The sequence below is a fragment of the Oratosquilla oratoria genome, chromosome 15 (assembly GCF_046742065.1).
Source record: "Oratosquilla oratoria isolate Oo_2021 chromosome 15, ASM4674206v1, whole genome shotgun sequence".
NCBI lineage: Eukaryota > Metazoa > Arthropoda > Malacostraca > Stomatopoda > Squillidae > Oratosquilla > Oratosquilla oratoria.
Window position 1 is genome coordinate 3743108 of NC_134791.1, and position 15545 is coordinate 3758652.

The 15545-nt window shown below is 37.1% G+C and overlaps 1 protein-coding gene across 1 annotated transcript in view; it reads right to left on the reverse strand.

Annotated features, from left to right (window-relative positions):
- Nucleotides 1–217: 217 nt before the first annotated feature.
- Nucleotides 218–15545, reverse strand: part of LOC143033512 (uncharacterized) — a 43536-nt gene continuing 28208 nt past the window's right edge. Inside the window, exons 6-15 of the mRNA XM_076199018.1 lie at nt 13690–13829; nt 12258–12412; nt 10706–10935; nt 9635–9812; nt 6552–6705; nt 5773–5941; nt 5067–5230; nt 4195–4398; nt 3756–3923; nt 218–1177 (exon numbers count right to left, since the gene is read on the reverse strand). Coding sequence (XP_076055133.1) covers nt 978–1177; nt 3756–3923; nt 4195–4398; nt 5067–5230; nt 5773–5941; nt 6552–6705; nt 9635–9812; nt 10706–10935; nt 12258–12412; nt 13690–13829 — 1762 coding nt within the window. The 3' untranslated portion in view covers nt 218–977. The remainder of the gene's footprint in view (nt 1178–3755; nt 3924–4194; nt 4399–5066; nt 5231–5772; nt 5942–6551; nt 6706–9634; nt 9813–10705; nt 10936–12257; nt 12413–13689; nt 13830–15545) is intronic.

Genomic DNA, 15545 nt, shown 5'->3' on the forward strand with positions numbered 1-15545 from the left:
AGTATTAACTTTTGAATATTTAGAGTTAATAGGAATAAACACAGATAGAGGTAATGGTTATCCTAACTGTTAACATAATTTCATAAATCAATCAATCTGTTGCCCCTGATTTCTCTTGCAGAAGATCCACAGCCTCCAGATAACCAGCAACAATCCTAGATACAATATTATGAAGGTTCTGAACTGAATGTAAAGAATTGAAAAAAAAGAAGCCAACTATTTTTTTTAATTTATTATCAAAACAACAGTATAAAACTTTTTAGTATGGAACAAATATGAGTGCTGCGTAAATAAATGATTCTGCCAGATCAATAATTCCAGTAGCTATTATTATACAGCTAGTGTCATACTCTCATATTCATCCCTCTTCCTATCTAATGTGCTCAACATTGTGTAAAAAAGTATCCTTATTTGGAAATCTTTGTGTGTATCAATGGCCTATCTCCTTATAAACACATTGGGCAAGTCAGAGAAGACACTCACAGTGAAAAAATGAACACTCATGCTGGCCCCTTCAGAAAATATAATGCATCTCCAAAGAAGGTAATACATACATATACCAAGGCTTTTTCCCCCTTACAAGGGGGGTAGCCAAAAAGAAAAAGGCACAAAATCAATCCCACCCATTCCACCCCTGAACACACTCCACACCCCTCCACCCTCCCTCTTATCTTAGCACCTCCTGAATGACGGGTCATCCCTGCACCTTGTCCACTGAAGGTAATACTCAACAAATTTCATAAACAAAACTATGTGGCTGATGTTTGCCAAGTATGTTACTGTATTGTATTACAGAAAAATAAGTTCTTTATGATTTTGTGTTGACTGATATACACAACCATAACTCTGGAAGTTCTTGTATCTATTGTATCACAGTTCTGATCACATACAATCTTTATAATGAATGACATTTCCACTCCAGTTTATAACTGGACAGTGTCTTAAAAGCAGATTTATTTTCTCCAGCCTTCTCTCCTTCAACACTGCTTATCAGCAGCATCTTGGTGTGTTCTCAAATCTTCGAGCCTTTTAAGATATCTTGACTTGAAAATACACTGGTATAGTATGAAGTAAATAAACACTAAGATGGAAGTTGCAAAAGCCGTAACCCGATACATTCCTCTTGTGTCCATGTACTGCAGAAGAAGGGCACCTACAAGACTTCCAAGACCATTGCCTGTGGTAAAAGATTAATTTTTATAAAGTTTAATAAAGAACAAATAAATCAATGATTATGTTTACATTTCTGTGACCTAAGAGAATAAACACATAATACTAGAATACGCTAATCTAAAAATTGACACGTTTAACAAACCACATTTTTCTTGGATATAATCAACTTGTTTAATCCTTGAACCATACAACATAATTTAACAATTTGTTTACAGGTAATACCTAGCGATTTTGTTTACTGAAGTAGCTGGCTATAAAAAAAATACATTTAAGATCCTCATCAATATGGGTAAGAGATTACTCTGGAACAAAATATATAAAGGATACATCAATGTTGGAAGTATTAAAATCACGCTCAGACTCTTTCTAAATCACACAATGTTTACAAAACAGCTAGACCCTCCTTTTTTACATTTATGTATGTACTGAAAGCCCTTTCCCCCTTGTAAAGGAAATAATTAGAGCATACACCCATAAAAAAAAAGTCAACATGCACAACCAGCCCTCGATTTAACAGACTGTTTAATTAGATTCTGAAACAACGGACAAAATCAATTGACTCAGAATAAGTTCCTGAGTCCCCCTATTATGCAATCACAACATATCAAGAACCCATCTTCACAATACTTGGTAAAACTGATATCAAATTAAAGTAATTAGGTTGAATTCATAATATCTATCAGACTAATGTCCTCCCCTTCCATTTGTCCGTTAAATTAAGGGATGACTTTCTTCACAGATTTCGCTTTCAAGTCACAACCTAGTGCTACAGAAATTCTATTCTATTCTATAAACCAACATCAGAGGGGGACTACGTCGTGACACATAGGTAAGATGAAAAAATCCCACTGTCGGAGAAAAGAGGACCACAGAGAGTGGTCGAAATATACAGTTAATTCTATTCTTCATCTGTTTACTTTCTCCGACTGCGGGATTTTTTCATATACCAACATGCTCTTCCCCCTTATAAGGGAGGTAGCCGAGTTGAAGGCAAGCACCCATTCCACTCTACCCATTCCGCTCCCATCCACCACCCTTGTTTCCCTCTCATCTTGCTATTTATTCCTACAGCAATACCAACACAAAATCAACCTGCTCAGAGTACTATATACCCTGGATGCAAATGGCTCATGGAAGACAAAAGATATGTCATATCACACTACCCAACATACACATATTTAATTCTGGTGTTTACTCTCCTTTCTGAAATGGATCCAAAACTCCAGGTATTCACATATACAGGACACAATACTGTATACTGACTATTTATCTATCTATATACCAAGGGCTTTTTCCCCCTTACAAGGGAGGTAGCCAAATCAAAAGACAAGTACCTACTCCCACCCATTCCACTATCATCCACCTCCTTTCTTCCCTCTCATCTTGGCTCCTCCTGGATGACAGGTCATCCCTGCATCTCACTCATTGCCCTGGGTCTGAAGTAATGCAGCAAGACACAGCACATCCACAGCAAAGCCACTTCATTTAATCGGCAATCCCCCCCCTCTCCATCCCCTCATGCAGAAAAAGAGAAGATGGGGAGAAATCCCTTCAGACTGCGTCAAAATATCATTCACACATACTTCCTCATCCCCCCATCCCCCACCCACTCCCTTCCATGCATTACAGCATCATCTATACACAGCCACTCTACATTCATCCCTATCTTCTGTCTTCTCCCTTCCTTCCTCAACAGACATTCCCCTCTTTCCCAATGTCCCTTTTACCCCATCCATCCATCTCATCCTAGGTCGCCCCCTGATGTTCACTTCTCCATCTCTGCCTTCCACACCTCCTTTACTAGTCTTTCTTCATTCATTCTTTCCATGTGTCCAAACCATCCCAATACTCTTTCATCAACCCTATCTCTCAACTCCCTTTCCACCACCATTCTCCTCCTCATCTTCTCATTTCTCACTCTATCCAACTATTAACCCCTACCATACTTCTCAAACATTTCATCTCAAACACATTTAAACTCTTCCTCTCTTATGATCCATGTTTCTGCCCCATACAGTGATGTCAGCACAATCACTCCTTCATACAATCTCCTCTTAGCATCCATTCCCAAACATTTATTTCTCATTACACTTTTTAAACCCCCAAGGCATTTACATTCTACCTTCACCCCCACTCCTCCCTTTCCCTCCACATACGTACCCAAGTATAAGCTATCCCCTTCCTTCAGTCTCTCTCCTTTAATTACTAATAATAATCACTAATAATACATATACCAAAGGCTTTTTTCCCCCTTATAAGGGAGGTAGCCAAAAAAACAAAGGCATAAAAACCACTCCCACCCATTCCATCCCCAACATAATCCACTCCCATCCACCCTCTTCCCTCTCTCTTATCTTGGCATCTCTTGGATGACAAATATATATATATATATATATATATGCTAAGTAGACCACTTGAAAAAAGAAACCAATGAAGCAGAGCGCTTTTGTATATTACATCTTCAGTGCAAAGTGGTCTACTTTGCATAAGTGAACACACGTAACCATGTTCTTATTAGCATATATATATATATATATATTAAAAAATAATAATGATAATAACAAAATAAAAGTAAACCTTACCAACACCATAATGCAGTCCTGAGTGGAGACCCTGAAGAGTGGCTACAGTAGCAGGAGTGGCCAAGATTCCCGCATATGTTGTCGCAGCTGCGACTTTAAGAGAGACGGAAAAACACTCCAAGGCTTCAAAGGGCATTACTTGCCATGGGTTGGTGATCCAAGAGCATCCTTCAGGAAAAATAAATATATAGATAAAAAGAATAAAAAATGAATAGGAAAGAATATGTGAAATTATAAGAGAAACATTTCTTGATAGTAGTAAAGTATGATCTCATTCTAATACAATGCAGACAGCCATCCAACTTTTCTTCCCCAAGAGATCTATGGGAGGGCCAAAGGACTACTGTCAGTTGCTGTGAGGCTGTGGGTAGTCATTAGGTGAAAACTGAAGTAACATTTGTTATCATCATTACAACCTCGTACTGACATTCCTTGTTACCTAAAAGTCTGATGATGAGGATGACAAATCCAAAATTAATGGTGTTGACGTGACCCAGCTTTGAAATGATCCAGCTCGATATTGCGAGGATGGGAATCCCTGCAATCTGTCCAACCGTAACTGTCAGTCCCATGAGCTTCTTGCTTGCTCCGAGATCTTGCAGTAACCAAAAGAGAAATGTCTCCAGGATTCCAAAGCACATTCCTGGTGAGGATGAGAAGAAACAGATCTCATGAGGACTTTCTGAATGTACATAGAGAGGTAGCCAAAAGACAAAGGCACAGAAACCACTCCCACCCATTCCATTCCCTACATACTCCACTCCCCTCTTAACTTGGCATCTCCTGGGTAACGGTAATTACCTGGATGAATGTAATTACTATTGATGACAATGGGACACTGTGCACTCAGCTCTCGACTTAACACCCACCGATTAAATAGATTTCAGAAGCAGTGGACAAACTCCAGTAACTCAGTATAAATCTATACCCCCTTCCCCACCAACACCCATCATATGATAATGGCATATGTGTTTTCACAAGCTTTGGTAAATTATATATATGATGAATTTATTACATTGTATCTATTGGACTGAAATTAACTCCTCCCCATTTTCTTCTGCTAAATCAAACTCCAGTGACTCAGTATAAATTTACACCACCTTCCCCACCAACACCATCACCACTACCCATTATGATAATGGCATATATGCTTTCACAAGCTTTGGTAAATTTGATATTATAATACATATGATGAATTTATTACACTGTATTTATTAGACTGAAATCAACTCCTCCCTGTTTTTTCTGCTAAATCAAGGGATAGGTGTATTATTGATAATCGTTTTAACTTTAAAGTTTACACAGACCTACCAGAAGCAATCATTACAATGAGAAAGACAACAATCTCAGGGTCCTTCAGGAGAATTTTGCAGTCATGGATGATATTCGAATTGGGCTTCTTGAATTCCAAATCTATGTTGAGATTCAAAATGGAGCTCACTAACAAAAGGCATAAATGCATAAGTATTGCTGGCCTAGAAAAAAAAAAAAATCAATTAGAAAACAAAAGGTTGGCATTATATTTTATGAGCTGTAGATATGAAATGCTACTGATAAACCTATATTGTCAGTGGACTATAGACATGACTTATGTCAATAGATGTACATATATACCAAAGGCTTTTTTCCCCCTTATAAGGGGGGTAGCCAAAAACATACATATACCAAGGCTTTCCCGCCCTTGGTCCACTCCCACCCATTCCATCCCTATCACACTCCATTCCCCTCCATCCTCTTCCATTCCTCATATCTTGGCACCTTCTGGATGACAGATCATCCCTGCATCTTGTCCACTGCCCCGGGTCAGAAGCAGTGTCGCAAGACACAGCACATCCACATTAAGGCTGCTTCATGAAATTGGCAACTCTCCCTCTCCGTCCCCTCATGCAGAAAAGAAGAAGACGGGGAGAAATCCTTTCGGGCTGCGTCAATTTTTTTTTTTACACATAGTCTCTCACCCCCCCCATCCCCCACTAGGCGTCAACAGATGTACACGTGAATATATTCGGTAACTTACCTGAAGTCTGGGTAACCATTTACTTCAGAAGCGTAATCGATGAGTGCACCAGATATGGGAGCCATAATGATACATGCTATGTTGGAGTAGAGTCGCTGGAGTCCAAAGTCGCCATTTTTTTCCGTAAGTACGGCCATGACAGCTCCCGTGAAGAGAGTGAGGGTCATGGCTGTTTAGGAAAGAAATATCCAGTACTGTTTTGGTACCTTTTAGCGATATTTTGTTGTTCCTGATGCATAATGCAATATTCCTTATTGTGATGGTGCTCAAGTTTTGGTCTCAATATCCTACGCGTTATGAACATTTTAGTAGTATTAGCAAATCTATATTAATGTTTATGTGTCATATGTGTACTGATTTGTATTACTTATTACAGTCTTATGAGGACCACAATGAAAATAAGCTTATATGCTTTTTTTGTGTTATCCTCTGCAATTGTAATTGTTATTTCGAACTTTGTGTTCTTTTCATTATCTGTACTTCATGTATACTGATTCAATGCCAAATAAACTTATCATTATTTATATTATTATCATCATTAGTGTTGGATTTAGACAAAGTGAGTCATAAAGCTATGTAAAAATTGGAACCCTAAGGCTTCATTTGTTTTAAAGTACAGCTAACTTAAAAATGCAGAAAATTCAGGATGAAGATATTACTCTAATTTCACATGAAGCTGTTCTAAAAGCTAACATAAAAATTTACTAAAAACAAAAGGATGCTGTGTTAGTCTAGTCCATAGGGATGCTGCTAATGTCCCTAAAATATTGCCAACTTACTTAAAAGTGAATATTGGATCACTCTCATGATGAGGTATATAAAGACGGATTTTGGTGGATCAACTGGTTCCAGAGACTCCTTGTTCTTACACAGAGCTGTCATATTGGTGACCACTTGACACGTGAACGCACAGTCTTGCCCTTGTGTGTCTCCCTGAAAAAAAAAAATAATAATAATAATAAAAAATAAAAAATAAAATAATAAAATAAAATAGAAATAAATAGATAAATAAAATAAAATAAATAATAATAAAAAATAAAAACAAATAAAATAAAATAGAATAAATCAAATATGGAAATAAATGTGTATGAAAATAACCCTTTAAATAGGGACATAGTCTATATCTTCTTAATAATAAAATAAAATAGAAATAAATAGATAAATAAAATAAAATAAATAATAATAAAAAATAAAAACAAATAAAATAAAATAGAATAAATCAAATATGGAAATAAATGTGTATGAAAATAACCCTTTAAATAGGGACATAGTCTATATCTTCTATTCTGGTTGATGCCAGATTATTTGACTCAGTTTATAGAAAGATAACAATTTAACAAAGAATAAATAACAAATAAAGATAAATAACAAAATAACAAAGAAGATATAATGATAAGTGTTGTATCAAATTTCACTGGCTGGAAACCTACAGCCAAACAAAGGCTGGCAGTGGTCCTTGGTCCCTTCCATAGATCTCTCTGAAAAGAGACTCTGGACTGTTGGTTGTGTCGCATCAGTGTATTTACTTGATTGTAGTACAGTGAATCCTCCTTATACGGTAATTCTTTATCTGGTAAATTCACAGTTACGGTACTTGGTAATTACTACCCTCAATTCTATTTACGGTAAGAAAAATTCACAGATACGGTATCCGCTTGTGTTTTGGAGGTAAAATTAGATATTTTGAAGAGGAAAGAGCAGGGAGAAGGTATGTCTGGCATAAGTCGAAACTTGGGTTCAGTATATGGTAATTTCAATTTGCGGTAAGGTTTAAAGGAACGCATGTGTACCGTATAACAAGGACTCACTGTATACAGGGAAGGAGCATTGCTCACTGGGTTCCGTCTCCTATTCTCTAATTTTCTAACATACATACGATGGTATGGTTTAACGTCACAAACTCCTCTTTATCGGAAGGATAGGACTGTGCCCCTCACAGAGGACTTTGTAGCAAGGAATTTAATGAACCATGCCCTTGGTTCTACATCACCGGTGGCAGGATTCAAACCACCATCCCCTTGACCTTTGCTGCAAGTAACAACACCCTAACCTGCTCAGCCAGCGAGCTTATACATACATATACTAAGAGCTTTTTCTCACTTTCAAGGGAGGTAGCTGAAATCAAAAGGCATAATTCCACTCCCACCCAATTCATCCCCACATACTCCAGTCCCATTCACCACCCTTCCCTCCATGTTTTCTTGGCTCCTCCTGGATGACAGATCATCCTTGCATCTCACCCACTACCATAGACTCAAAATCATGAACAGTCTCAACTTAATCTAAATCCTTGATTTCCAGTTATATCAAGGTGAGACTGTTTCTATGTTACCAGCTGGCAAAAGTAGGAGGAAGGGAACATGTACCACTTGTCAGCTCTCCATTTGTAAAAAAAAAAAGTGGAGTAGATGAAGTTGATAGTGAGAGATCCTGGGTCCAATCTAAAGACTGAATGCCAGCCCTTCAGGGCTGCACCTCTGGATGAAGGTGAAGGAGTTGATGGGTTTCAAAAATAGCAGAGCTAGGTCCTTCAAATGATTTTGCTAGGTGCATTCCTGTATTAGCATTACCAATCTATTAAAGTGTCCTTTCAAAAAAATAGTGCATTCCTCAAAAAACTTGAAAAAAGTAAGAAAAAAAAATGCATTACTCAAAAACACTACTGAGTGTAAGAATGCAGGAACACACTGAGTGTAAACTTTTGAGGAACGCTATTCCAGGAACATTAACTGTGACCAGAGGAATGTAGGAACATTAGTGCACTACCCAAAATCAAGGAACACGCCCACCTCTGAAAAACACATGGAAGGGAGATGATTCTCTTTGCTATCCATCATGAGGGTCCCAGCAGAGGTTAGCATATAATTAATCCTTTTGTTCCAGTGATCTGATTCACATATTTTATTCTGGCTCATGTCAATTCGTTTTATTCTGAAGTCATGTCACAGTGACAAAGAAGTCAGGACTATTCTGATTCCTTCCTTTACTATGGAGATATAGTCAAGGCTTTCGAAATGTCACTGCAAGAAATGTTTTGAAATAGGAGTACAAATTATTCATCTTGACTCATTCATTAAAAAAGAAAAGAAAAGAAAAAAAAAAAGGAGATGAAAGAAAGAACTTGGTGACAACATCTAGAATAAAATATATATGGGAGTAACTGACTTACTCTCATAACATAAGATTGCATGTACTGCATGCACCCTTGTATATATTGCCAAAAATGCTTAGATTGTACTTGCAAATTATTAATATTCTCTGGGCTTTTTACAGAACCTTTTGGAGAAAGAATCAGCCATTTACCCTCTCATCCTACTCTCGTCTCCACCCCCACAGGATTTCCCTCAGAATCTGACCCCCTCCCTTGTGATGTTCATCAAAATATAAAAATTACATGGTATCTACTTAATATGTAATTGTTTAGTACAGGAATACCTCGCTATACAACTGAGTTGTGTTCCCAGCTCACTGGTCGCAATGCAAAAATTCATATATCGAGGTGGGTTTTACATGTAAATAGGGGGTGTTGTGTTCACAAACCCTTTCAACCCCCTCCCTCTCAATTTTTGCCTCCTGAGGCTTTCACATACACCCAACATTTGTTTTACCTACTTTATGGCACTCGGTTGTATAGTGAGGTATTCCTGTATTTGTATCTGATTATAAAGACATACAATATAACAGTATTAAAAGCATACCTTTAATGTTAGTATTGATTTTTTTGTGTAGTTATTGCTTTAACAATCTCTATACACCATGGGCCTTAACTCTTATAAGAGGGATAAGCCCTTGGTATATAGATACATAGATTTAATATTTTGTCACTGAATAGAATTATATACTTGAATACGTTTCCACAAACCTGGACTCCAATATCCGGGCAGGTTGAATCTTCAACTTTAAGAAATGCATGATTAGGATTTGCTTTCTCTTTAACCACTGCATGAAGAACAGATGCTTTGATTTCTTTGGCAGCAAATGACTTTAGTGGTTCAGGGCAGGCATTGGAAACCGATTCCTTTGTGCAGAGTTGATTAGATCTGCCAAAGAGAGATTTTTAGTTAAAGGTCTGAAACAAATGAAAAAGAAACAGGAGAGTAAGGTATACTGTAAGTCATTACCTGCAAAGTAGGAAGCTAGACATGGGAGAGGAACATATTCACCTCTTTCACTCCTTCCTACATATACCATGTAAAAAAAAAAAAAAAAAAAAAATCCTAATGCAATTCAAAGATCCATGATGGATACCTACTTGTGATCACCAAAGATATACATTGGAGTTGCCAATTTTCAGAACGTTTTTGCACCTGGAGAACTGACAATCAGTAACTCCTCCCCTTCTACTACTTCCAGCCAGTGACACAGAAACAGTTCCACACCAATACAACACAGACAATATAGAATTTCTTCCCCCAATAACTCTATGAAAGAACCTGATTACTGTTGCCAGTAGCTGTGGGGCTGTGGGTTTTCAAGGTAACAATTATCATAATGATTAGTAAGACTCGTTTCTATTTATCAATTGGTCTGCTTGGGACTGACAAGGTTGTCCTGAGAGAAGGACATCAAAGATAATCATCTCCCTCCTATCATGAAACTCTGTAAAATTCCTCAATTCCATTTGGAGGTGCAACCTCAAAGGGCTGGCACCTGGTTTCTGAAATGGGTCCAAGATAAAAGCTTTCATCTATATTTCCTCTACCAAAACAAAAATTTCAAGTCCCTCACAGGTTTCAAAGGGTTATTGGAAACAGTCTTAAAACTTGTGAAGCCAAGAGCTTTCTCTAATGGGCTCTTAAAGGCTTTGTAAATCTCTAGGTCTTTCTAAATACTTTACTGCATATTGTATTTATTTCTAACTTGGTGTGTTTGACACATTTCACACCAACAGAAAAAAAAAAAAAAAATCTTTCTTCATCTGAAGGATACTTACCCGCATGGACTGCAGTTATTCACACTCAATATAATTTCCTTCGTTTTATTTTGAAGGTCGCATTCGTAGGGCGTCTGGAGCATGAGTGCTGGAGGTTGACCTGGTGTCATAGAGCAAGTCAGGCTGAAGGGTAATTTTTCAGGCATGTCGTGTACGATTCTGGCAGTGGGTACAGCAAGGTAAAGAGGGGCCGAAAGGCCTGCTGCTAACATTACAACACTCATCATCATCTGTAATGATTAAAAAAATGTGTCTTAATGTTTTTGAATCTTGTTCACATCATATTAAAACAACAGGGCAGGACTCGCAGTAATGGTTATAAACTGGACAAATTTAGTTTTAAAAAGGATATAGGCAAGAATTGGTTTACTAATAGGGTGGTCGATGAATGGAATAAACTTAGTAACCATGTAGCAAGTGCTGGAACTATCAGTTGTTTTAAGAAATGATTAGACAACTTTATGGATGGGGATGACAGGTGGTGATGAATACGAAGCTGCCTAGTGTAGGCCTTATGGTCTCTTGCAGTCTCATTCATTCTTATGTTCTTATGAATGTTGAATGTCTTAAGAATATGAGGTAGTTTGATGAAATTCTCATGGAAATTCTTGTTCTTCCTTTCCATGAGAATTTTGTTAAGTACCTCATATTCTTAAGACATTTAACATTCAGGTAGCATTTAAAAACTCCAGTAGAGTTAGAAGTCTTTTAACTAAAAACTACTTTGAAAATGAGGATGTGTATATTCAATTCCATGAAAAAAATGTAACAAATGCTATATTATCCAGACTGGAAAATAATTAAATGTAAGATTAAAACAACACCAGTAGAGCATCAGGAGTGGTCAAATATCCAACATGTTATTTGTTCATCTAAGCCTCTTAGGGATTTCAGTCATTGCATTAATTGGGTGTTAAAGAAATTGTTAAAAATAAGTCATATTTGAATAGAAATATAATAGAATCCAGTCTGATCAAGGATACATTTGTAAACAATCAAAGTTTAATCCAAGGAGTGTACAAACTAGAAAATTTTATTATTAAAAAAGTGATGGCCCCAACATCCACAGCCTAGGAATGGAATCTGTAGGCCATGGAAAGATCCTAGTTCTTTCTCCTCATCTCCCTGCCTTTGTGTGTATATATATATATATATATATATATATATATATATATATATATATGTGTATATATATATATACTGTACTCATGATTCTTTTGTTAATGTAACCTGAAGATGTCTGAATAGACGAAAGTGCTTGGTCCACAGTTTACTATTTTCCCTTATTGTTTTCCACACACATATATGTGTATATATATATATATATATATCAGCATAAAAACAAAGTTATCTCTCAAATATGTTTCATAAGATCAATATTGGTATATACACTACAGTAATCCTTCCCATGTCCAAACTAAATGGACTACAGGGTATTTGTGCATCTGTGATGTCAATGGTTGATAGTTGGGGGAATACTGTCAGAAGGGCGAGGTAGGATGACCAGTAATGGCTGTACAGATATGTGGGGGATTTCTATAGTTTGCATTACCTTGAAGTTCCCAACTCTGTCAGCAATCATGCCACACAGTGGAGGCACAAGGACGCCCAGCACTGGAGTGAAGGAGTAGATGTAGGCCATTTCCTCTTGCAGGATCCCAATGGACCTCATGTACAGGGACATGAAGGGGTTAATGGTCATCTGACCTGCCCAGGAACAAAGACAACAATGAACAGGTTAGTAAGTTTATTTGGCAAAGAATCAATATACATGAAGTGCAGATAATAACAAGAACACATAGTTCCAATTAGCAATTACAATTGCTGAGGATAACACAAAAAAGCATGTAAGCTTATTTCCATTGTGGTGAAAGCAGTCAGGATGGGTCTGTATCAAGGCCAGGTGCAGAACAAGGGAACAAGTGACAGGTTAAAATAAATAAATGAATAAATAAATAAATACACAAATAATAAATGAATAAATAAACAAATAAATAAATAAATAAATAAATAAAAGAACATTACAACACACCACTGGGATGCTTATCTGACTTGAGCTTAAAACTAAGATATGTTATATCTCTTCAGTGAGAAGTTTGTCAGTTTTTTGACCATGCAGTTGGTGAAGCCATTTCTTCCTATTTCTTGGTTAAATCTACACCTGGGTAACTTGATGCAATTGATTCTTGTTTCGTTTATCAAAGAGAGAAATCAGTAAGGCATCACAATGAGGGAACTTTGAGAGGGATGATCACAGTTGCGTTGTTGTTTTGTCAAAGTATTAATGGATTATGTGGAGTATGTGGGGGATGAACTGGGTGGAAATGGATTTATGCCTCTGCCTTTGGTTACCTCCCTTGTAAGGGGGTAAAAGCCCTTGGTATATGTACATATTAATGGATCAAAGTTAAAGAGAAAATGATCGTCCTCTCAGGCTTGATCCATGCAGAAGTCTTCCAACCTAATTATGCTGTTTTATTATCTGTGTGCTGCCAGTGATCCACAAACAAAATTGTACTTGATTGAGTGTGAGGCAGTCTGGCAGAGTAGTAGGATCAACTCCAACTCTATCATAATCATTTACTCTGTTACGTTATGATTTAATCTTACTCTATTTTATCTTACTAATCTATTGTATATTTTCCTGTGGACTAGGTGTAAAAATTATCTCCAAGTTTGAATAAATCAACTGCAGGCCCTACAGAAATGTATAAAGAAAAATAGAGATTGAAATATACGAATCCAAGTAAAATTATACTAAAAAGAGAAAAAGAAAAGAAAGAATTTGCTTGTTTCATATAAAGACTAATCCTAAACAATATAAACACGAACATTGCCATTATTCCCTCAGTGAGATTCAAACACTTATAACAAATGAATAAAACATATGGCCCAGACAATACCGATCCACTACATCGTCCTTGATGATGGACATAAAAATAAATTCTTGTGATTAAAAAACTGAAGATATGTGGATTCCTCACCACCAAAGAGGAGGAAGTACAGGAACTTGAGGGGAAGGAATGACTTCCTGGCGAAGTCTGCCTTGATTCTCGTGAAGAAATTCTCCCCCTCCATGGTCACCTTGGCTGCTGGGGCGTCGGGTTCTCTTTCGGAGGAGTCGCTGAACAAAAATATAACAAAATATTGGTGTTGTTATCGTCAATGTGCGAGATAGTCATGGACAAATATGATAATTACCCTCTCATTATTATCATCAATTGGGGGCAATACGTTGCTTCATTCACACGCTCTCACCAATCCCAATGTCTCCCAAGCAAGCTGCTATGCACACAGTCATATTTCCCACTCTATCGATGTTTTCAACAAAATGGAAATAACAATAATGACGATACTGATAATAATGATCATGATATTAGTAATGATACTCATAATAATAATGATAATGAGAGGAATAATACAAATTATAGCACTAATAATGACTATTTTGTACGACCTCCATCCTCGTGGAATTGTGTGGTGAAAGCAGTCAGGAAATGCCTTCCACAGTTCATTGGCCCCTCTCTCGCCAGTGACTGAGGTCGACTACCCTCTTACACATATTTTATTGGAGCCTAATATAGAAGTTCATTTATTCTACTGTCTACTACAGTCTGCTCAAAATCAAGGTTTTGTACATGTTTTGATTTGGGCGGTGGAGACCTGGTACCTCTCAGACATAGGAGGGCTGATCTTATGAGTGAGAATGACAGTCAACATCTCATCCACGATACAATAGTGCTCTTTGGCTGTTGTTTCTTTTCATCCATCACCTCTGCCAGACGATCGTAGGATGTCTTTGCCCTTGGACCCATCCCACCTGCAGTCGTAAAGGCTATAGGAGTGAATGAGCCCTGGTCCACATTTTGTATACGCTCTTCGTATATACTGATTTTCTCTACTACTACTACTACTACTACTACTACTACTACTACTACTACTACTACGACACTGTACTATTACTACACTATGCTACTACTACCACTATTACTAGTAGTAATAATAATAATGGTAATGATTATAATAACAACAACAGCAACAACAACAACAGTATTAATAATAATAATAATAATAATAATAATAATAATAATAATAATAATAGTAATAATAATAATAATAATAATAAGTGATGATAATGATAATAATAATAATAATGATGATGATAATAATAATAATAATAATAATAATAACAATAATAATAATAACATCTATAAATGCTTCCTCTCAGCTGAAATAAAGAAAATCACCAAGCAGCAACGAAAACCGACGAGAGGGTCAGATATAGACGCGAAAAGATCGAGATGAGAATAATCAAGTTTAGCCCCGTTGGCCATGAAGGAGTTTTCGCTCGGCTGAATTAAAATCCCTCCATAATCAATTTAAAAATGGAATGGAGAGGACAAAGACACTAAGCAGAGCTTCAAACATTTCTAACTGTGGCACACTTTAGAGTATCTATTTAGCTGCGGGTCGAATGATTTATTCGTGTGACAAAAAAAAAAAAAAAAAAAAGTAGCCATAGTGGGGTACAGGGGTGTGAGGGTTAGAAACCCCACAACCTCCGAAAAGTGATAAAAATAAAAAACAAAAAACGCTAAGAAATCTTTTGAAAACGAGCCACCGGATATGCCGACCTGTGCTTTGCAGGAGCCTTCAGCAGGACTCCACCGGATATACCGGACTTCACCGGATCTACAGAACTCCACCGGATATACCGAACTTCACCAGATATACCGGACTCCACCGGATATACCGGACTACAACGGATCTACCGGATTCCACAGCATCTACAGGACTCCACCGGATCTACGGGACTCCGCCGAATCTACAGGACCCCACA